The 22,191-nt window shown below is 43.6% G+C and overlaps 1 protein-coding gene across 1 annotated transcript; it reads left to right on the top strand.

The window, feature by feature from the left end:
* The first annotated feature begins 1,054 nt into the window (after nt 1-1,054).
* Nucleotides 1,055-17,072, top strand: slc35f4 (solute carrier family 35 member F4). The gene is made up of 7 exons (XM_071924228.2): nt 1,055-1,283; nt 14,369-14,669; nt 15,178-15,397; nt 15,482-15,607; nt 15,839-16,031; nt 16,142-16,231; nt 16,831-17,072. Exons 1-7 carry the CDS (start codon nt 1,055-1,057, stop codon nt 17,070-17,072), a joined length of 1,401 nt encoding a protein of 466 aa, XP_071780329.1.
* The last annotated feature ends 5,119 nt before the right edge of the window (nt 17,073-22,191 follow it).

The following is a 22,191-nucleotide window of genomic DNA, read 5'->3' as shown; positions in this document are numbered from 1 at the left end:
GTGACCCAAGAGGGAGCAGTGAATGGACTCTGAAAATACTGCTGGAAAAAAAGGGATATTCTCGGTGATTTGATGGAGGACTGTTTTTTATCAGGGATCGAGTGAGAGGTTCTGCATACTTAAACTGCGCAGGTCATCTTTTTGAATTTCTCTATCCCACAACCTGCTGCATCCACAACTAATTTAGACTCATTACCTTTGATTGATTGATTATCACCATATGCTGAAAGATAGACATAATGAAGTCCCTATGAGATGCTTCTTCAGATCAATACAGCCCTTATGAAAAAGAGGCAGCCTAATCTATAATACATTTTAGAATGCTATACACATATCACAGAAACTACAAGTCCCTATAAGAATATTACAGGAATATTATAGAGATACTAAAGGAGATTAAAAATTAAATTATAATAAGGTCACACCGTGTCACTACAGGAAAATTATAGGAATATCATAGTGATGCCATAGGAGTTTAAAAATACCATAAAGTACAATAAGGTCACTATAAACTCACTATTGTCACACCATGTTTCTATATGAATATTAGTGATAAAACGGGAGATTAAAAATATAAAGTGCGATAAGGTCTTTATAAACGCACTATGGCGTACCACAGATCTGTCACTATAGGAATATTATAGAAATATCATAGAGATACCATATAGCCTAGTAGAATAAAAATACCATAAACACACTCTGTCACTAGGAATATTCTAGTGATGTTTTTTTCTGTCAGAGCTGGCATGCTCACCAATTTTATTTTAGACTGAGTAGGCCTACAACCATGTATTTTTTTTTTTTTTTTGTGTCAGATCCTACAACACATGTGATAGTAATGACACGCCCCCTGGTGTTTAATGTCAGCCACGCTCCTGGAGTTGGATAACCTCGCCTTGCGTCCGGGAGCATCACTGATGGAATGTGGATGTGGATGTGGAGGTGAATGTGAATGTCTTGCAGTTAATTGTTGATGCTGCTCTTACAGCGCCTCTCGCATGCTGATCAAGGCACATCTCCCGTCTCTTCTGATCTCTGTGCGTTTGGACCTACAATGATAAGCACCGAGAGTGTTTTGGAGAGTGGAGAGCAGCCTTGCATCGGGCTGGAGCCCCTGAAGAGCACACACTTACCAGGCAAGGCGACGCCGACCGGCGGCAGCCCCTCTGCCTTCGGGGACATCAGCCCCAAAGTGACAGCCAACGGGTTGCATGATATAGAGGACCGGATTTTGAGGATCACCGGCTACTATGGCTACTACCCAGGATACTCCAGTCACAGAAGTAAGTGAAAACATGCGAAAACAAAGTGGGCTGGCGGGAGCCTCAGCGGCTGCGACAGTTTCACACCTTTTTTCCCAGGTGTGAGGTCGCGCTAATGAAAAACAACAAAACCTTATAAGGATACAATACACATATGACAGCTAAACATGTATATCATGTATATCATCATATATCAAAATATATATGTCCCTATATGAATATTATGGCGATACCATAGAAGACAAAAATACCATAGAGTATGATAAGGTCACTATAAAGTCACTATTACCACAGCACACTATCCTGTAACTTGAGTCCCTATAGGGATATTATGAGAATATTCTTGTCATTTTTCATTAGTGCGGCAGCAATGTACTGTGTGGAAGATCCAATGTATGAACCAATGTATGAAAAATTACACTATCTTCTCCGATTGCAAAATAGTAATTTTATTCAGCCCATTCAAACAACCTTCACTTTTATGGACTTGAGCCCGCTATTGCCAACTCACCCAATTAGGTTTCAATTATGGTTATTATTGAGCAACATGATGTCAGTCAGTGTCAGCTGTGCTGGCACAACACAGGCCCTAGCTAAAACTGGAGAGAGAGAGAGAGAGAGAGAGAGAGAGAGAGAGAGAGAGAGAGAGAGAGAGAGAGAGAGAGAGAGAGAGAGAGAGAGAGAGAGAGCGAGCGAGACACACACACACAGACAGACAGACAGAGAAATGCAAAACCAAACTTTACAATATATGCAATTACATTCCCTGGTGACATGCACAAATTGTGGTGGCACTTTCCATCAAAGTTAATTGTTTAAACTGTGGTCTGATATTGTCCAGATCAAACAGTCATGTTGGTGAAGTCAACACACAACCAATTACATCCTAGCCTCATATTGAATTGTTTATTGCAAATGTTTGCACTTGATTAATACAATCAATTTCCCAGATGCCAAATACAGCAGCTCTTCCTCTGATGCATGTGAAAATCCCCCAGCTGTCTCTTGGCATGTTTGAGATATAGCTGTGAAAAAATATATTCATCTGCACTATAATTTCCAGTTGTCAAAGTGGTTTTGATTGGTAGACCAATAGTGTGAATTTTGCTGACACAGAGACAGTGATTGGGAGTGGGATACAGTACTTCAGCGCTGATCATGCAGTTTGTTCACTGGTGATCTTTAAATCCTGCCCTCTAGTTTGTTAAGGCATGGCCAGTGGGATTACAACAGGAGAAAAGAACAACCATTGCAATCTTCTGTACATAGCCAATTAGTGCTTTCACATGTGGCTTGATTGTAACAAAGGTGTATAGACTAGGATCTCAAGAGAATAAGGCCTGTACCACTCGCATAGCATTATAGTGGTCAGAGGCTCTCACCTCTGTGTTGTGTAATTGGCCTAATCATTGTAGCCTGTCATCATTCTTTACTAAAGGTAAGGAGGAACTGGCACTCTCCTTGAATTAGCCTCCAAAAAAAGAAATTGGTCATTAATCCGCCGTCCTTCCCTGAGCCTCTTGTGGTTCAGATGCTGTTACTCTACCCCAAATGAATTGGACTCGTCATTCAAGCTCCCTCGCATCTCCCTCTGGCTGTTACATAAAGGCTCAACTATAAATGAATGACTTGGAGATACACATGTAGATCCGAGATGCACTCTCAATGTTGTGATGTTCATATCTACATGTACTGAAACACTGGCACTCTGTGACACGACGCGTTACTCTTGACTGAGTAACAAACCTGTTTTAAATCTCAGAGGTGTTGTGAGGATGTAGATGGGCTTTATTCAATCAAGAGCAGTTCCAGCTGAGGCTCCCTGGATGAGCTCAGTGGATTTCTAGATAGAGGCTGAGGAAAAAGAAATTAACCTGTCTCTCACTAACTGTGTCCTGTTTATCAATAGTGTCAGTTGCGATGGTTTATCTGTGAATGCAATCACACATTTCTGTGGGAATATATCTCCTCGTCCAGATCAATCTATTAAAGAATATCTGATTAACGAGTGGCACGAAAATTGTTTGAAAAGGTTGAACAATTCTGGGGCCTCTGAAGCCACTGCACTATTGAACCACTCTTTGGTTTATATAACAGGGTGCAACCAACACAGGAGTTTTGGCTCTGATACTGAAATCAATAATTAGGAGAATTAACACTATCCCATTGGGCTTATGTGCTGATAAGGAATCTTGCTGATCATGGGAAATATAGAAACCTGTTTGGAAATTTCAATGAGTTCAATGAACAATTATGGTAGGCTGTACTGACATTGCTATTTCTAGTTACTTTTTTCAAGCGTCTAGTGTAAATGGAAAAGTGTTTATTTTATTGCACTATTGCCACAATATAGCATATGTTAATACCAAAATAATGTGAAAGGCCAATATCATGTGATAATATTGTTTCCCCAATACCTACTGTGTACCATAGCAGAGGAAAATGAAAGGATGGGATGGGATGTCGTCTGTGATGTAATTTCAGGTATAAGGAGCAGGTGTGGATTATAATAGCATCTACTGCAATCTTAGAAAAGCCAGTGTATCTGCGAGCCTCACATCGAGAGGTTATTTGGTTTGTGGGACAAATCCCATCCCTCTGATGAAAACATGCCATCTGTAGGTCTATGTTTTTATATCTATCCATCAACAGAGACTACATGCCAGAGACAGCAGAAGGTATTCCTCAGAGCAGCATCCTCGCTCGTCACAATATAGTCTAGCTTGTACAGCTATTACACCATCGTTGCTAGTGCTCTGTTAGTGTGAAGGAGCATGAACAAAAATGACTCATGAGCATACCCATCTTCCTCTTAAATGCACTTGCTAATACTGAGAAACACACTTACCATGGAACATGAGAGCTCACTCTCTCTACTGCTGGCAAGTGCCTGAGAACCTCGCATTAGTTTATTTTGTTTTGTTTACACAATTATAAACTTTGAGCTGAGAATTAGAAGTCCCCGGAGCTGTTGCGTATCATTTTCCATAAAGCACTCGGTGGGGTAAGACAAAGAGGAGCACGTAAATAGAACAGTAGGCTCATTCTGCCAAGCCTATGGGGTAATGATATATTTAGTAAGATTCTGTTGCCAATTTGTTATTATTGCCACTTGCCATCTGTGATGAATTACAAGATGCCTCTGAGGGGGATTGTGTACTACATTTGGTGATAGGGTCTAAGGCTGTAATACATATGGGTATGATATGATGACTTATGTGTAGTGAGTAGTGACATGAAAGTAATAAGGTAGATGCCATTCTGAACAACAGCGGCCTGGTACTTTCCTTGCCACCACTTTATTTACATGATAGAAAACAGCTACATGTGCTCAAGAGCAAAATTGAACCTGCCTTTGAATCAGGATCAGAAAGGACAGCGTCGCCTAACAGCGCCCGGTTGGCTCGTGTGAGCAGAGAGCCAGCCTGCACATTGCAACAATGGCTGTAAATGCTTCCTCAGCATCTCTCAGAAAACCATTACAATAATTTGCTGTGTATCTTGTTGCGAATAGCTTATTTAGAAAAGGCCAAGCCTCTAGAGCAGGCATACTCCCCGCTGGGCAAATTGGTATGGTGCAGGGGAAATGACAGGTACTTGTACTGGCAGTCCCACTCAGCACACTGCCTGTGTTGTTCACCACTGACATCGCAGCAGGAGAACAGCAGACCTAGGCACTCAAAGGAAAAATATGACAAGGAAGGCACAGTCCATCACACACTTAAAGGAAGAGCACAGAAAGCAACCATTTATCACCACTGAATATGTCTCTTGGTGCACCTGAGTCCACACAAAACATCTTGAGAGAAAGACAGAAGAGATAGACATGCTTTTGATTTCCTTCCAGTTTGTACTGATTGTAATGCTAATTCACCTAGCTGATAACAGCAGGTGAATGTCCAATTAGCATGGTGCATTTTCCCCAAAAGTTCCCTCAAACATTCAGTATGTGTATGCGCTCATTTTGGACCGTCCCGTTCCCATGCCTGCTCACTCAGTGCTATTTATATCTAGCCTTGCGTCGAATGGGATATGAGCTTTGCCTGAACCACTCCAGGAGTGCTGTTAGCCTCACGCTCTCTGGGGAATGAGTAAAAACACCCATCAAGTAATAGGTGCAGTATTTCTCCCAATGAGTTACAGAACTGCTGACCTGCACGCATGCCATTGTACGATTGGTTCACATGTTGTAGCTCTGTATGTTAAGTGACAGAATATTTAGCCTAGCCTCGGCATCATCATTGACATATTTTTCCTGCAAGGTTCTTTCCATAATCCATGAGCCAATATTACATTGTTTCTAAGGGCACAGCATTTTTAGGTCTAACAATGTCACATGATGAATACCTCAATTCAACTCTAAAAATACACCTCTTCTCATTGCTACATCGAAATCTGTGCCTTTTACATTATACTGACTGCTGCTGAAATGCACTGGTCCTGTCAGCTGCCTAACAGCCTAACACTGCCCTCATGTGGCCTGTAAATTCACCATCAACTATAAAGTGACCTTCCACATCCTCCAATGAAATGACAGACAGTAAATGTGCACATGTGATTGGATGTCTGAAGTACTTAGCCTAATTACTACCTCCATGTGTAAATCAAGATGGAGAGCCTTATACAACACTTTTACACTGTCACTCATCATGTCTGCACTGGCTCACACACGCACACACACACGCACACACACACACACACACACATACACACAAGTGGGCAGCATTTCATGTGTCTGTTTAAATTAGCTCTATTTAACATGACACCCCATGAAATACAGCTGTTTCAGTTAAGCACTAACAAAAAGTGGTCATGTTGATCTTGTAGAACAGCCTTTCCTGTGTGAAATTATTTTACATCTCCTTTGTTTGCAGGGGTCTTTTAAGAAAGTTCTCAATCCTGGTCCTCGGGACCCAGAGTACTGCTGGTTTTCAATTCTACCAGCTAGTTAATTGCATTCATTTGGTGTCCCAGGTCTAAGTCAGTCCCTTATTAGACGCTAGAATGAAAACCAGTGGGGCTCTGAGTCCACAGGACCAGAATAGTTTATTAGTTATCTGTCCACACGTCTCCATGTCCCTGTAATGCAATCCATCCTATTTACCACTAGGTGTCCTCATCCTCCAATCTTCCAACTACTTTGAGTTGTAGATGTGACATCCAGTGACTGGTAACACATCTGACAGCCATCACTTTATTCAGTGTTTGTCCAGTCCCTACTACAGCTAAAAACAGCTGCAGATGTCATTCATATCTCTCTCTCTCTCTCTCATCTCTCATCCCCCCTCTTTCCGCCTGCTCCTCACGGAGATGTGATGATTAACAGAGAGATGCATGAGGACAAAGAGGCTTGTGTCATAACTGAGGAATATTGTCTAATCTGAATGACAAAGGGGCCTGAATGGGTCGACTGCGTCAGCGCACCGGAGGACCGCTGTTGCTATGGAGGTGCAGGGGGAGGCTGCTTTACTATTTTGTGCCTTGATCTAAGATGCAACAGCACCATTGTGTAATATACAATTCTTGGTGTTGGAGGATGATGTTGGTGGGGTGAGAAGCTGTTGAAGTTGAAGAGACAGAGAAGTGTGTCACTGAAACAGAGTGAAAAGCATTCTACTGGTCCTTCAAGGCGACCAGCACTGAAAGCTTCACACCAGATGCTCCATCTCTCCAGCTGCTGATGTGGAGGGAAGCAAACCATACATCCAAGTGAATGTGTGAGAAGCAGTTGGCAATGAACATGTGATTTGTTGAGTTGCTGAAGTTACTTATAGGCCTAATAGCTCTGAAAGAGTAGAAGATATAGAAGAAACCATACTCCCCAGCCATCTTCTGTATATTTGTGTGTGTGTGTCTGTCTGTGCATGTGCATCACAGCATATGTGTGCGCTGCAACCGAGGCCTCCAGTGGTGCCTGCGCTCCAGGTCTTTCTCTTAATCTGATAGCGATTAGCATCCTGGGCCCAGATCTGCTGACTAGGCCTCTTTTGTCTCCCCTCCCTGTCTAGCTGTTGGCTCCACTCATCAGCAGGGCTATTTATAAGTTTAGCCCCCCTCGTCTCGGGGGATCCATGCCTCCGTCTCATCCCCTGCTTACACCTGACCAAACATTAGTTTCAGCCATGCTTGCATCACACACACTTAATGTGCGAGCACTTTAACCAGGTTCATTCTCATGATATCACTTAATGCATTTGCATTAGTGTTGCGCTCATTCTGTCATACTGGGTGACCAAAGGAATCAAACGTGCTCGCACTGCGACGAGAATGACAGCGGAGTCTCCCCAGTTTTGGATTCTGAATTCAAACAAATAAATTGGGTGCTGGTGGGAAGCAAGGGACTGCACCTTCTCCATTTTAGCGACCAGTCAAACAAAAACAAGGTGCTGTATTCTCTCCAGTCTCAGATTGACGAATGCACAGTGAAGCACTCTGATCTGCCATGCTCTCTGTAGCCGTGCCAGAGCTGTGACTGATGAGCATTGGAGAGTAGAGGCAGAGGAGAGGGGAGGGTGTTCAGGGTGACACTGATATAGTGACAGGGATCCTGCAGCTGACATGATTGCGAAATAGCACCGACAGCTCATTTCCCACTAACAGTATTCTTGACTAACCAATTGGAGACAAGGGGCCATTGCACTTATTGCTTGTTTACTTGAGTGTTTTCCATATCTCAGGTCATATAATGCTACTGTGCCTAGCTCGACTGGTATTGATTTTACTGGTGGGAGGGAAAGTATTGCCGGGTATATTAAGATTATATTACAGGGTGCAAAGCCTCATGTGTCTGACCGCATACAGTAGATACTGATACGCCATTGATGTATAGGTCCCAGCAACGTTTAGGCCCATTAAACCATCAAGTACAAAAACCACAGATAGAGATCGGACGGCCAGGAGGGTTCGCTGAGATGGAAACTCCTGACCACAAGCTGAGGGTGATTCACATGGCCGGGGCTCACCCCTCCACTGATCCATAATGGCTGCTCAAGAGGAAAAACAGGGGTCAATATGTCCAGTGACGAAGCAACACATGATCAGACTGCGAAGAACTACAAAAAGAGACACTTTATACCTGTTTTTTATATGATATCACATGTCTGTGTCAATAACGGATAACTACGGTGATAACGAACTTTGCAATTGTATTTCTTGATTCAGAGCTGTGTTTCTATGTATATTTAGATCATGAGAGTGTTTTTTTTTTTTACAATGTAGGCCTACAGTACAGTACAAACACATCAGGTATCTTAGAATGTATTTCTCTCATTACTTTTTTGCGATGATTTGCATTGCTATCTCTCGTCTAGTAAGCATCCTATGGGCAGCACTTTACTTGGTCCTGAAATCACACAGGAGCTCAAGTCGTGATGGTGGTGGGAGGGCCGTGTGTTTGGAAGCCACCTACACCTCCTGACCTACCAACTCTACTCCAAATACTGAGAACACTACCTAAGTGTATGACCAAAGTTACATGCTGTATATGAGATTGTCATGTCCTCGCGTGTAGTGTGGGCACGAAAGGCTGTGTTAGTTATGTCCTTTTTGAAGCTTAATGCATTAATGTTGGCACAGGCAATAGGAGAGAGCTCTACAAATAATCTAAGTCTCAAGGAGTAGTGAAGTGCAGGAGATGTGCCAAGGAGAGAGAGAGAGAGTGATTGGAAGACAGGGGACAAGAGATAGATAGAGAAAGAGAGAGAGAGGGAGGGAAGGAGTGAGGGAGCCTGGCCATGAAGGGAGGGGATGGGAGGGAGGAGTAAGGAGAAAAGGAGGGGGCAGCAGCTAACACAGCATAATTAGCCTGGGCTGCTTGGTTACCTTCCAAACAAAGCTGCTGATTTGTGGAGCAAAAGAAGAGGAGGGGAGAAGCGAGAGAGAGAGAGAGAGAGAGAGAGAGAGAGAGAGAGAGAGAAAGGAGGAGGGGGAGGGAATAGAAAGAGATGAGGGGAGTGATTGCGCCGTGCCACACACACTTGAAGCTCAGTCTCCCTTGGAGACAGTGGCAGCGCTGGATCACGGCATGACAGTGCAACAGTAGAGTCTCCACTCCACCGCACTTCCACTGAGCTACCTCCACTGAGCTGTGTCACTATCCAGAAAGAGAGGGAGAGAGAGAGAGAGAGAGCGAGAAGGAAAGAGTGAGCACCAGTGACAGTGAGAGCGCTGGGTTGGAGAGGAAAGGAGAGTCAGGACTGGAGTGCTGGGAAGAAGACAGAACAGTTGACAGAGATCTAGGAGGAGGGGGGTGATCAAGAGCGTGAAGGAGCAGCGGAGGAGTCAGGAGTCTGAGGATGCACAGAGCTAGCAGGAGGAGCTGCTGAGCGTGCAGCAGCAGCCCAGGCACACACACACACACACACACACACACACACACACACACACACACACGCACACACACACACACACACACACTTCCCAGGGAAGGACAGTGGGTTGTGCCCCTAGTGGAGGATGAAGAAGCACTCGGCCCGAGTGGCTCCTCTCAGCTCGTACAGCACTCAGGTCCTGACCTGCCCCATCTCTGAAGGTAAACTAAACACCGGAGAGGCCCAGGACGCCATTTCTGGGAGATATACAGTACTGTGTGTGTGGATGTGTGTGTGTGTGTTGGCATGATGTGAATAGCACTAACTCTAATCTTTCCATGATAACACTGGTGGGCTGTTTTCAACAATAGTGTGAATTTATTGTTATGGCCAGCATTTCCCATGTGACACTATAGAGTTTCCAAAATGACACTGTGTGTGCTAATGTGTCATATGGAGTGTACTGATATTCATATGGAATATACAGTCAGTGTGATGGGCAAATATGTCCTAATTAACTGAATTAAGCCTGTGGCATTCTGCAAAGACTTTGAAAACACTCTCTTGATGTTACCAAGATCAGAAATTAGAATGTAGTTAAGTTGAGTTAAGTCAGAGCCATATCATTGCATAATTTCAGCAGGATGGTTTGACAATTTCATGACTACTCTGGATGGTGTGAAATGCATTTGTATCATTCCAGAAAGTTTAATACCTGTCCTTCCTGCTAGCAGAGTTGAGATGCTGAATGTGTTGACTGGAAGTGTAGTAGCACCAGCATCTGTTTGGCTGTTTCTAGCTGCCCTTTGTGGCACACCACTGATGTCAAAAAAACACAAATCGGCCCAAGTCAGCTGCTTTCACATCTGTTCATTTCACCTGTCCTTTCTTTCATGTGCTACAGCGTTTCTACTCTCCATCCCACACTACGCTGTATCCTCATCTCCTGAGCCTTGAACTTCACAGCACCCGTTAACCTAGATCTGGCACCCTTTACTTTTGTAACAGATTACTGAAAGATATCGCTAATCAGCCTTTGATCATTAAGATAACCATACCACCTCTCCTCAGCTAATTTGGATAAGGATCTGCTGCAGTGTTTGACCTGTAGTGAGACGTCAGTAAGACGGCAGACGGCAGTGTGAGCTTCATGTTGGATTCAGCTCTCGTCTATCCATCAATGTCACTAGCATGCAGCGTCAGTGGCGGGGATAAAACACAGAATGGATTGAACTGTGAGGTTCAAGCAGCGTACTGCGTCACACAGTCAGAGTGGATAAGCTCTGTTAATGGGAGTGCCAATAGTGTATGGCAGTATACAGCACACTGAAGGAAAAACTGCACAAAAGCTTCTAGTATTTCTGTACCTTAATGCCATGATGTCAAGATGTTAAAATTTTGTTTTTGGCAAACAAATGGATTTTTCAGATTGTGCCGTGTTTATTACAGTATGTCTATACATATAAAGATGTATATACACATACACATACAGATACTGTATGTATGAGTCAATCAATGTCAAAGAAACTATAATATAGCCTTGCTAAACAGTCGCTTGTTTTTTTACATTAGTACCACAACTCTGGATTCTTGTTTTACAGAGGTGGAAAGTAACTAAATTAGTCACTGTGTTTGAACAGATTAATACTAATGTTCTGTATGTCTGTATTTTTAATGTACTTGAGTAATTTTTAAGTATTTATTCCTATTTTTATTTGGTTACATTTTATTTCTAGTAGTGACTACATTCCGGACATTGCCTACCAAAACTGATACAACTTTGTAAAAAAGAACCATCCTCAAACTTTGGGCTGGTAATGATGCACCAAATTATTTGTGAGGGCCATGCCAAAACAAGTAATCTGCTCATTTTTGTTGGGATCATTTTGTAACATGCATAAAATCTTAACGACTTTTACCCAAAAGCATCTAAGCACTTGAATACTTTTTAGTGAGCTACTCTTTAACTTGAGCAGTTTTCTAAAGGTGTAAAAGTATGTTTACTCCGACTTGAGTGAAGTTAAACTCAAGTAGCACTACTTCTACATGAGTGAAATATTTCAGCACAACACTCTGCTGTTATATAATGTGTATGGCAGGGTTTATTATGGTTTTCTGTGCAACAATTTTTAGCAGCAGTATTAGTCAGTAATAATGCTGACTGTTATGAGACTTCAAATTTGGCCACTAAAGCTGCATTAATGAGGCAAGGGAATAGTGGAGTTTTAATATCTGCATCTTGGCACCAGATCAGCCTGTGGTGCTGTTGACTTCAGGACAGAGGAGGCTGCCGACACAGAGAAACCTTAAAGTCCTGCTGGTGCTATGAAAGGGGACACAAAAAAGACACAGAACAGAGTTGTTTCTCTCTTGAAGAAATATCTGAACTTAGTTCCCCGATTAGCAGCCGCTATGTCATCTGCTTGATTAGGAATCCATGCTGTGACAGAATCTGATTAGACCAAATCCCTAGATGAGCCTGGTAGAAGAGAAACCCTATTAGTCTTGAACATTTTGCTTTCACCACTTACTGTAGATCTGCTCCCAACTGGGATATACTGTAAGGTGAAACCTTTTATCTGAGGAGGTTTTTTGAGGTGATATTCATGGTCTGTAATGCACTTAACTGAACTGAACTGAACTGAACAGAACTGACTTTGAGCTTGAAATGTCAGTAGAAGTTATATAATTGTCACTGTTCCCTCTTTTCTGTGAGCCAGGGTGGGAAATATAGTAGATTTTTACTTTGTCACTGTGAGTTTTTTTTTTTGCCCTCTTGCTTCATATATGGAGCATTATTGTGAATTGAGTAATTCAGTTCTGCAGTGTGGACAGACTGCAGAACACTGGCTTGATTCCTGGCTTGATTCCTGCATCTGTGACTTTCAATAAAGAATATATTCACCATTGTTACTCTGGATATAGCCAACACTTAATTCTAACACTCTTGTTGAGTACCAGCAGTGATCTCATGCATTCATTATGCTTAAAACAAGTTTGGCAAGAGAGTAAAACCTTAAATTACACTTCATTTTTACAAAAATCTCTTTTGAAGGAATACACTGACCTTCCCGGAAAAGAAACTCTCTGATAAAAGGTTTGGTGGCCGTTTCTCCTCTGTGTGCCCATGTATTCATTTAATTACAGTAACTACAGTGCATGCTAACACTTAAGAGCGATGCGTATGTTCAAAGGATTGTACAAAGGCACCTCACCATACTAAACACTGTACACAGAGAGGTGAAACTGCTACCAATCTTCACACAGTGGAGACTTGTGACCTGTGTTTATGCACAACACCGTTGATTGATTTGTTTAATAATCACAAAAGTATTGATATTTTTCCTTTGGAGGGAGGAAATGATTAATACTTAGAGGTGCAATCTATTTTCATTGGACTTTTCAGAGTTTTCCTATTATTTGAAGCCCTGGTTAGAGCTGTTTGCAGGTACCAGACAAAAGACTATCAGGGGTAATAATGAGCACCCCTGAGATGCCCTGGTGTGGAGGGGGGATACTGCTGGTGCCACTGCTAGTGCTTGCAGTGCTCCAGTGTCTATAGCCATGGTGGAAATGGCAGAGCTTCACATGCTGAGCTAGCAAAGAGAGCACAAGCAGCAAACACCCAGCACATGTCATCTTTTATTCCTGCCCTGGTGTAAATTGATCACACTGTTGAGACTTATAGAACGGATCCGGGCTCTCTCCGGAAACGCACTCACACCATCCAAACAATGCACACATGCACACACACACACACACACACACACACACACACACACACACACTCACAACACTTCACACATTCTGCAGCAGAATTATTAAGGTCCAGAAGCCATTCAGTCCCACAATCCATTAAGGCAGTGGGCCATTTGCAGCTGTACTTTGATGAGGGAGAGAGCGCTGCAAGCAATAAGATAAATCCTTGCCATCTTTGTTCTAATCCCAGGTTGCCAGTCTCCGACTTGATATGTGTGGTAATTGTAAGGTTGCACATGTTCCCTACACACAGTGCGCCCATCTAGAACGGCACTCAAGTCAGAAATGCAGTCAGAGCTTATAGTCTTAACAGATGTCTATCTATCTATCTATCTATCTAGATAATATTGTAGTTCCCTCTGGTGTTATCCTGTAAAAATCTCATTTCCATAGTTGCAAAATATCTCAAAGGTATTGTTTTCATTGCAGCAATGTAATAACAGTCAAAAGCCTGACACAAGTGACAAGGTTGACACGACTTTCTTGTGGAATGTCATGTGGTTAGGCTTACCCCTGCTTTCTGTGTATCAGGTTTCTGTGCACGTCTGAATGTAATGGGTGCAGATGGTATGCTGCATCATGAGCCGGTAAAGCTATTTATGACATGGGCAACCACCATGCTAAGCCAACACATTTTTAACAAAGCCTTGCCTTATGCGTTAGTGCCGTTACAGCAGGAAATGCAAACCGTGGGAGTGATCACAAAGGGCAATTGATCAATAAGTGCTTACCTACTGCACCTCAGGCAGGCAGTCACAGGCTACATCCTACAGCATATAGCACAAAGCATAGGGGGTATGCAAAGAAATTGGGCCACATAATCCTTATATAATTACAAGTTTAGTAATTTTTTAAATCTATTATAAGTAAAATGGAAAGTGAAAGCTAGGACCAGAAGTGATGATGCCCTGAAGGCAAACAGCTTTAAAGTTGTGGTATTTTGTTCTCATTGAAGTTAGAACAGGCAGCATAGCCCACATGTAGGAATATTTCAGTGGCTTTTCTTCCATTTTATTTCCTCTTCTTGTCTCCCACCAGGAGAGGAAGGCTCCGAGTCCCATGCAGAGACACCAGGCAGCGAGGCCAGCGGAGAGAGCCCGTCCTACCAGACATGTGCCAACACAGTCCTGAAGGTGCTGGGCGGTCTGCTGGTGGTCCTGTGTGTCTCCTCCTCCTGGGTGGGCACCACTCAGGTGGTCAAGCTTACCTTCCAGTCCTTTTCCTGTCCCTTCTTCATCTCCTGGTTCAGCAGCAACTGGAACATCCTCTTCTTCCCCATCTACTACTCCACCCATGTGGTTACCACACGGGAGAAGCAGACTCCCATCCAGAAATTCCGGTACATTTGTCTACAAAATTATCTTTGAATTCAGAAAGAGAAGAAGCAAGATCTGTGGTATCATGTAACAGAAAAAAGCACAATGTCAGACCAATTGTATTTCTCTGAACCTTTTAAGCTTTTACACTTCTAGGAGATTTAATGAGCTGTGTGCTAGCCAGCATTGTTAATAAGTGCTACAGCAGACAGCAGACGGTAAGCTGTTTCCACAGTATCAGTGAGGTGGAATCAAATTGACACAGCTCTACTTTAACTGACATTTGCAGTCAGGCGTGTCAGTGAAGACAGTGACAACAATGAAGGCAGACAGTCATATAGTTGTGTTTATGTTAATTGAAAAGAAGTATTGCCCCCAGGACAGAAAAACAAAGAAGAAAAATATAATTTAGACCAAAGTTCTTCCCACTCTAAACTCTCTGTAGCCCAACTAGAAGCTTTATTGATCTCTGACTAACAATGACACTATTTTAATAGAAACAGGTTGACATGCTTGCCTTTGCTCTAACAGGGAGTGCAGCAAGCTCTTTGGGGAGGATGGGATGACCCTCAAGCTTTTCCTGAAGAGGACAGCACCCTTCTCAATCCTGTGGACCCTGACAAACTACCTGTACCTTCTGGCCTTGAAGAAGCTGACCGCCACTGATGTCTCTGCCCTCTACTGCTGCCACAAGGCCTTCGTCTTTCTCCTGTCCTGGATTGTCCTCAAGGACCGTTTCATGGGTGTTCGGGTCAGTACGAAACCACCAACAATACAAATTTGCATTGTTTCGTTTTCGCATACCTTGCTGATGGCTCTTGATCTCTACCTGCAGATTGTGGCTGCCATAATGGCCATCACAGGTATTGTCATGATGGCTTATGCTGACGGTTTCCATGGGGATTCCTTCGTAGGCGTGGCCTTGGCTGTGGGCTCCGCCTCCACGTCGGCTCTCTACAAGGTTAGTCTGTCAAGCATATCTGAGCTGCATCATCACAGGTTGAACCCTTGGTGTTATTGTCTTTGTACTGTATTAAATTACTCACAGTCACCAGTGTAAATTCAGGTGAAAACACTAATGCTCAAAGACGCAAGAAGAATCATAGTGGGCAACTGTTGGGAGCAGTTTGAGCCAGTCAGGCTCAGTTGATCCCAGTCAGTGGGGGCTTAATATTGTCTCCTTGGTGTCCAGGTGCTGTTCAAGATGTTCCTGGGCAGTGCTAACCTGGGAGAAGTGGCTCATTTCCTTTCCACCATGGGCTTCTTCAACCTCATCTTCATCTCCTGTGTGCCCCTCATCCTCTACTTCACCAAGGTGGAGCACTGGGGCTCGATCTCCTCACTGCCCTGGGGATACTTGTGTGGACTGGCAGGGCTTTGGCTGGGTGAGAGTGCAAATGCATGCTGAAGATGACTGAGGATGATTGTTTCATGCATTGTTTCAAATCCACTGCCTTTGTACTGTTGTTTTCAACCTGTTTCGTGTCTTTTACAGTGTTCAACATCTTGGTTAATGTTGGTGTGGTGCTGACCTACCCCATCCTCATCTCCATAGGAACACTGCTCAGTGTACCAGGCAATGCAGGTAGGTTTACTTCATGTGGATCAAGTGGTTCATGAACTCTGATTTGTATTTTCTGATTATGATAGTGAAAAATGTGTGACAATGAGAGTAAACGGCCACTTTATACAGTGCGTTTATGCTGTGGTATTGTATCGAGATGTCAGCACTTAGGGCCATTGTAGCAAACAGATTACACAGCAAGTCTGCCTCTCTCACCCCGGAAACCCAATCATCAATGTGCCTCAACAGACCCTGCAACTATCCTCTCACTGAGGGAGGATCAGGTTGCTAAGGCGACACTAAATGCCTGCAGACGAGTTATTTTCCTAAACCACAATGGACTGTATGAAGGTCAGTGGGTTACGACAACTTGGCTCAGGGCTTCTGCCCACAGAGACACAGAGAACAGAGTGGCCCACTTGTGCTGATTGTAAGCCGCATTGCTTAGCTACATTCATCCCCTTACAGCCCCAGAGTCCTGTGGTTTATCTTACTTTATGTAATTAATCTCAATTTGTTTTTGTTTCTCTCACACCCTCCCTCTCCCTCTTTCTATCTTGCTGTTCGGCTCCCTCTCTCTCATCCCATCTCTCTTCCTGTCTTTCTCTCCCCCGCCGTAGCCGTCGATGTGCTGAAACATGAGGTGATCTTTAGCGTGGTGCGTCTGGCAGCCACCTGCATCATCTGCCTGGGCTTCCTGCTCCTCCTGCTGCCGGAGGAGTGGGACTCAGTCACGCTGCGCTTCCTGGCCACCATCGCAGACAAGAAGTCGGAGGAACACGGCGAGGAGCTCACGGAGTCCAGCGTCCACACCCGCAGTCGCAGTCGAGCCAACGGCACCGTCTCCATCCCCTTGGCATGACTTAGGGCCTCCATTAACCCTATCCAGTCATCAAGCCCTGTCCTCCTACGTTTCCCCATCGCCCACCAAGGAGGTGCGGCGGGAAGACCGGTCCAAATGGACTAGAAGTTCTCTATCAGGAAGATAATGAGTATTGTCTTGAACTGTATTGGTAAAAAAACCCACTTTATTTTGGAGATGCATCGCCGCATCTGTCACTTCCCTGCAGGAGGGAAAAAGAGAACATTTATGGATTTTGCTAATTGAAAGGGTGGAAAGTGTTATTTACTTTCTTGAACTCCTTGCTGCGCCCAGTCCTGTCCCTCGCACGCACCCAGACCACAAAGAGCTGACTGGCCTCCCTGACCTGCTCCGCGGACTGTATTCTGTGAATATAAATATTGGCAGGGCCAGTTTGGCTCAATCTTATCTGTATTTATTGAATTTATTTAGAGCTGTATCAATAAGAGTATTTACATTTTCCGTCTTATTAAATATTATATACAAGAATGGCAATTATACTATGCGTAATGTACAGGCTCTTTTTGTTTTATAATAAAAGACATAAAACCCTCATTTATAGCAGCGTAATACTACTTCAGCCCATGAACAAAGCCTGAATTATTATATAATATATTGTAACATCATTTAGATCATTTCAGTCAGTTCATTTCTGTGTTGCCCAGGGACTTCAATAATAAATCAACATCAACATGGATGCATACAACACTGGTGCCCCTGGCAAAGCTTCAGAGGTTCTTGCCATTAGAGCCAGTAGTTTTCCATCAATATACTGTTAATCTGCAAAGATGAACCACATGACACACACAGACAGAGAAAGAGAGACAGAGACAGATTAGGACTGTACTTTCCCTTTGTCCCAGTCGAGTCCACTCTCCTCCTTAATGAAAACATGCCAAATGATCTCTAACTTTAGTATTTTAGCCAAAGACCAATACTTTCATCTTAAAGACACGTGTTCACTATTTTCCAACAACTGAAGATGTGGAGACAGCCCAACAGAAGAAAGTACAGTATCTAAACTGCAGTCATTGTTTGATCAACCATACGCACACCACTATGGTGTCTTCTGGCCTGGTTTCAACTATTTTTGGCAGACCTGACTAGTATGATTCATCCAATCTTAGTAATCTGTAGAGTGCATTTTATTCATTTAGCAGAGATGACTTTGCAGAATTCTCCTTGCTATAATATATTACGCAATGCTTTGCTGTGCCGCACTGAGCTGTCACTTATTGAGACACACACACATACACACGCACACTGAAGATGATTGAGGGTGATCGTTTCTCCTATAATTTATCCTCTTTCACAGTTACATGCAATCTGTGGTACTAATGCATGCCTGTCTGCCTGGCAATGGAAAAACCCAATAGGAGATGTTGTGCCTGCAGAGCATAACGATGTGATAGGCACTTGTCAAAACGACTTTCAGTGTCACATAACATGGTGGCAAAATGAAATTTTACTCCAAATTGTCCTATTGGGATGATAAGGGTGAGAATGATTTTCCTAGTCTCTCTACATGACTCATATTCACACACACACACACACTCCCAAGAGTCCCACACCACAGTGCTGTTACGGTCGCTGGAGCGCCGTCAGTGAGTCGAGACTTCTAATGAAGCATTTGCTGAGGTGACAATTTGAGCTAAACAGTTGTGGATGACATTTTAAAACAAATGAGCGAGGAGAAGCAGAGGGATGGGTAATGTTGAAATCCTCATTACATGACAGTTACTGCCATCCAGCTGGATGCAGGGAGATAAAAGACCATAATCAGAGACCTCGTGGTAGATGTACTGTTCTGCTTTAGCAACAATAAAGGCTTTTTGTCCAACTCCTTACTGAATACTGAATCAAAGGGAATATATATAGTTTACTACCTAAATCCACAATATTATGTCAATTAGTAACCTCCCAAAGAAACTGCCTCTCTTAACCCTTGGGGCTTTTCTGATACGGAAGGGGTACATGAAAATAACAGGGTCTTTCAAGCATTAACTTATGAGTTACAAAGTAACCTGTAGGGAGAGTTGCCATAGAAACCTAGCTCATTATAATGAGAAAGTGGAGTATGAAAGCAGGGATGGAGCACACACCTACTCTTTTAACCACAATCAAACGTGTTTATTGCATTTGTAGATTGGCACCAGACAGAGAGACGCTTCAGGACAAAACCCCAGTTTGCCGGTGGGGGAGATTTGAAGACTATTGGGTTTGACTGGCAGCAGTTAGGGCAAATGAGTAGGATGGCAGAGTTCACAGGAGTAGTTATTCTGTAACTGATGATGTGACTCATAGGAGAGGCCAGAGGGCCACACTGACTCAACGTCTACAAAGGAAAGTGAGCTAAACTGGATCTACAGTGGAGCGTAGACAAACCTTAATGTGACCGATGAGAAGACATTAAAAAAGGTGAGACTAGTTTTTGTGATTCACACCAAACTTGAAGAAAGTTATTTCTACCTTTCAAGCTTCACCTACCTGACTTATAATAGAGTGGAATATATGATCGAAGGGCTGTTGCTTAACATCCGTGTTAGCATTTGAGCCTGTTGGCCTTCAGGGCAGGTAGCAGGACAATGGGCTCCACAGGCTCCAGGCCCAGGCTGAGTAAGGTGGCCCCATGTCACGGTCAGGGAGAAGAGGGGGAGCAGCAGCCCAGCCAACCCAAACTACAGTGGACCCTCCCTGCTCTGCCCGTCACTCTGGAGCAGCAGCCAGGAACTCTGGGGCAGAGGAAGAAAACTCTGCCTCCACTGAAACGGGAAACAACTCTGTCCACACTCTCAGGTCAGGAAAAATCTTTTGTTGTTCACTTTTCATTACCGTTCAGGCTTTGCTTTTCATCATTTTTTGGAGATTACTCTGTAGCGGTACTGGTGCATTAACCAGACTGCGATAAAAGATAACTGTGTGTGCATGTATGTGCTGTAAGAACCATGCTTTGCAGAAAGCCTGCTACCAACGCAAAGCAGCAATCCGAGCATCATTCATTCCCATCCACCCCGAAGACCACAGGTTAGAATGGCAAAGTCAGTGACCTAACATAGTGTACTTTTGTAATTACAAGTAACAAGCTGTTCTTTGTGCCTGATTTATCCGCATCGTATCTCATCATTCAACCCTGTGTCTGGGACTCTGAGGGACATTATGTTGTACTATTGTTTCTGACTGGTTGTGATTTTTACCCAGACCTCCCATCATTATCTCTCCTCAGGCATTGCAACCACTGGCCCTTCAAATTGGCCACACAACCACTGACAATCACATTGCCATGGTAATAAATAAAAACACACATCCTCCATCACCATCCCAGTGTCACTGCCCTCGTGCCTATCTCACAACACAATGTACTGGAATGATGATAAGGAATTGTATGGTTTGTTGTAGGGCAAGGACTGCAGAGATGGGGGTGTCCACCAGTTTTTTACCAGCGGCCAGACAGGGCAGTCTGCCACCGGCAGACTGATGCAGGTAAAGTATATTGGCAAAGTATGGAAGAGCTGGAGTGTGTCTATAACATCAATAATTCAGTTAAAACATTTTTACACTGAGGGAAAATTAAAGTGAGCAGCAGTGCTATGTTTGAAAGAAAGAGAGAGAGAGAGAGAGAGAGAGAGAGAGAGAGAGAGGGAGAGAGAGAAAGAGAGAAAGAGAGAAAGAGAGAGACAGCTGGTGAGCTGCAAGTCTGGGCCTTCCTGTCCCAGTGGGTCTGATTAAAGTGCCGGTGGAGTGGAAAGTGGGGTGGGCTGCAGCCATGACTGGGCCTCAATGGGATCCATTTTCAGGGTACAGGGAACAGGAAAGCCCCTGCTATTAGGTACACACTCACAGACACACAAAGAAAAGCGTATTCTTGACACAGTCACGTGATTCGTTCTATACATTGGAAATTCTTCTGCGTAAAATCCACTTATGCAGATTAAAATTTGTCCAAAAGGGATATGTCGAGGTGGATTTTATGATGCAGTGTAAATGATATTGTTCAGCTACAAACAAACCCTGATGAAGGCATGCTGCCGAAACGCGTTGGTTTTTACTGCATCAATAAGAGTTTTTTTGAAGATCATGAGTAGCTGAATTTTTTTCCTTTCTATTTCCTGTTAATGCACCTTGGTTTAAGGACAAATTTGCGACAGTTTTTTCTCTTCAGCTACAAACAAACCCAGACAGAGAAAATATGTATTGTAATAAATATATATTGTGTAAATATGAGTTGTTGTGGCTTTGCGGGCTGTGTAGGGAGGGTTTCTGGAGGCCCAGACGGCTCTCAGTCAACAGGCTCATCGTCATCGGCGAGCCCACCTCCGACAAGCCAGAGAGCAGAGAAGACATAAGGTTGTCTACACAGTTAATGGTAAGACTGGACATGGCTATATTAAAAACCAGTTACACAGTCAAACTGAATGTGTTCTATTGACTGATTCCATTATCATTTGTTTGTCCCATTGGGTCCTTCAGTTGGAGGTCAAAATAAGGAAGGGATCCAGAGGCTGAAACTGATGAAAAGGCCCACAGAGCGGGACATCTTCTGGGATGAGGCCAGAGGGGAAAGTCTGGACCCCAGAAGCCTCCTGCAACCAACACCTGTGCCTCCCTTGGGGGAGGAGAGACAACATAACGAGACTAACTCACAGCTCTTGTGCAAAGTGGAAGATTTGACATGGAGAGAGGTTGTCCCAAAGGAAAAGGAAAGGAAAAAACTGTTCAACAAACTGGACACAGGGGACGGTCTGTGGACAAAACCTTAACATGGAGGATTGACAGGGAAAGAGAGAGAATAGAAGACACAGGTAAAACACAAAGCTGGATGTGGCCTGAGCCTGTCAGAGGCTGGCAGAGTGGGAGGATAAGAGGTGCACACCATGGGGCGAAAGGGATTTGGGAACCTGAGCTGGAGTAAGAGCACAGGTTGCATTTAGTAATCTGGATTAGAAGAGATCTGGAACATCAGGTTTAAGTAATGCAAATTAATTACTAAAACAGCTATTGCATCATCCCTACCATTGATAGTGAAGACATAAAGAAAATGTAATTTCTTGGGTAACCATTAATGGTCTCAATGTTTTCGCTTAATGATGATTTATGAAATGATTATAGCTGCCTTTGTAGA

Source organism: Centroberyx gerrardi, chromosome 17 (genome assembly GCF_048128805.1).
Source record: "Centroberyx gerrardi isolate f3 chromosome 17, fCenGer3.hap1.cur.20231027, whole genome shotgun sequence".
NCBI lineage: Eukaryota > Metazoa > Chordata > Actinopteri > Beryciformes > Berycidae > Centroberyx > Centroberyx gerrardi.
Note: the sequence above shows the minus strand (reverse complement) of the source record. Positions and strands in the feature narration are given on the sequence as shown.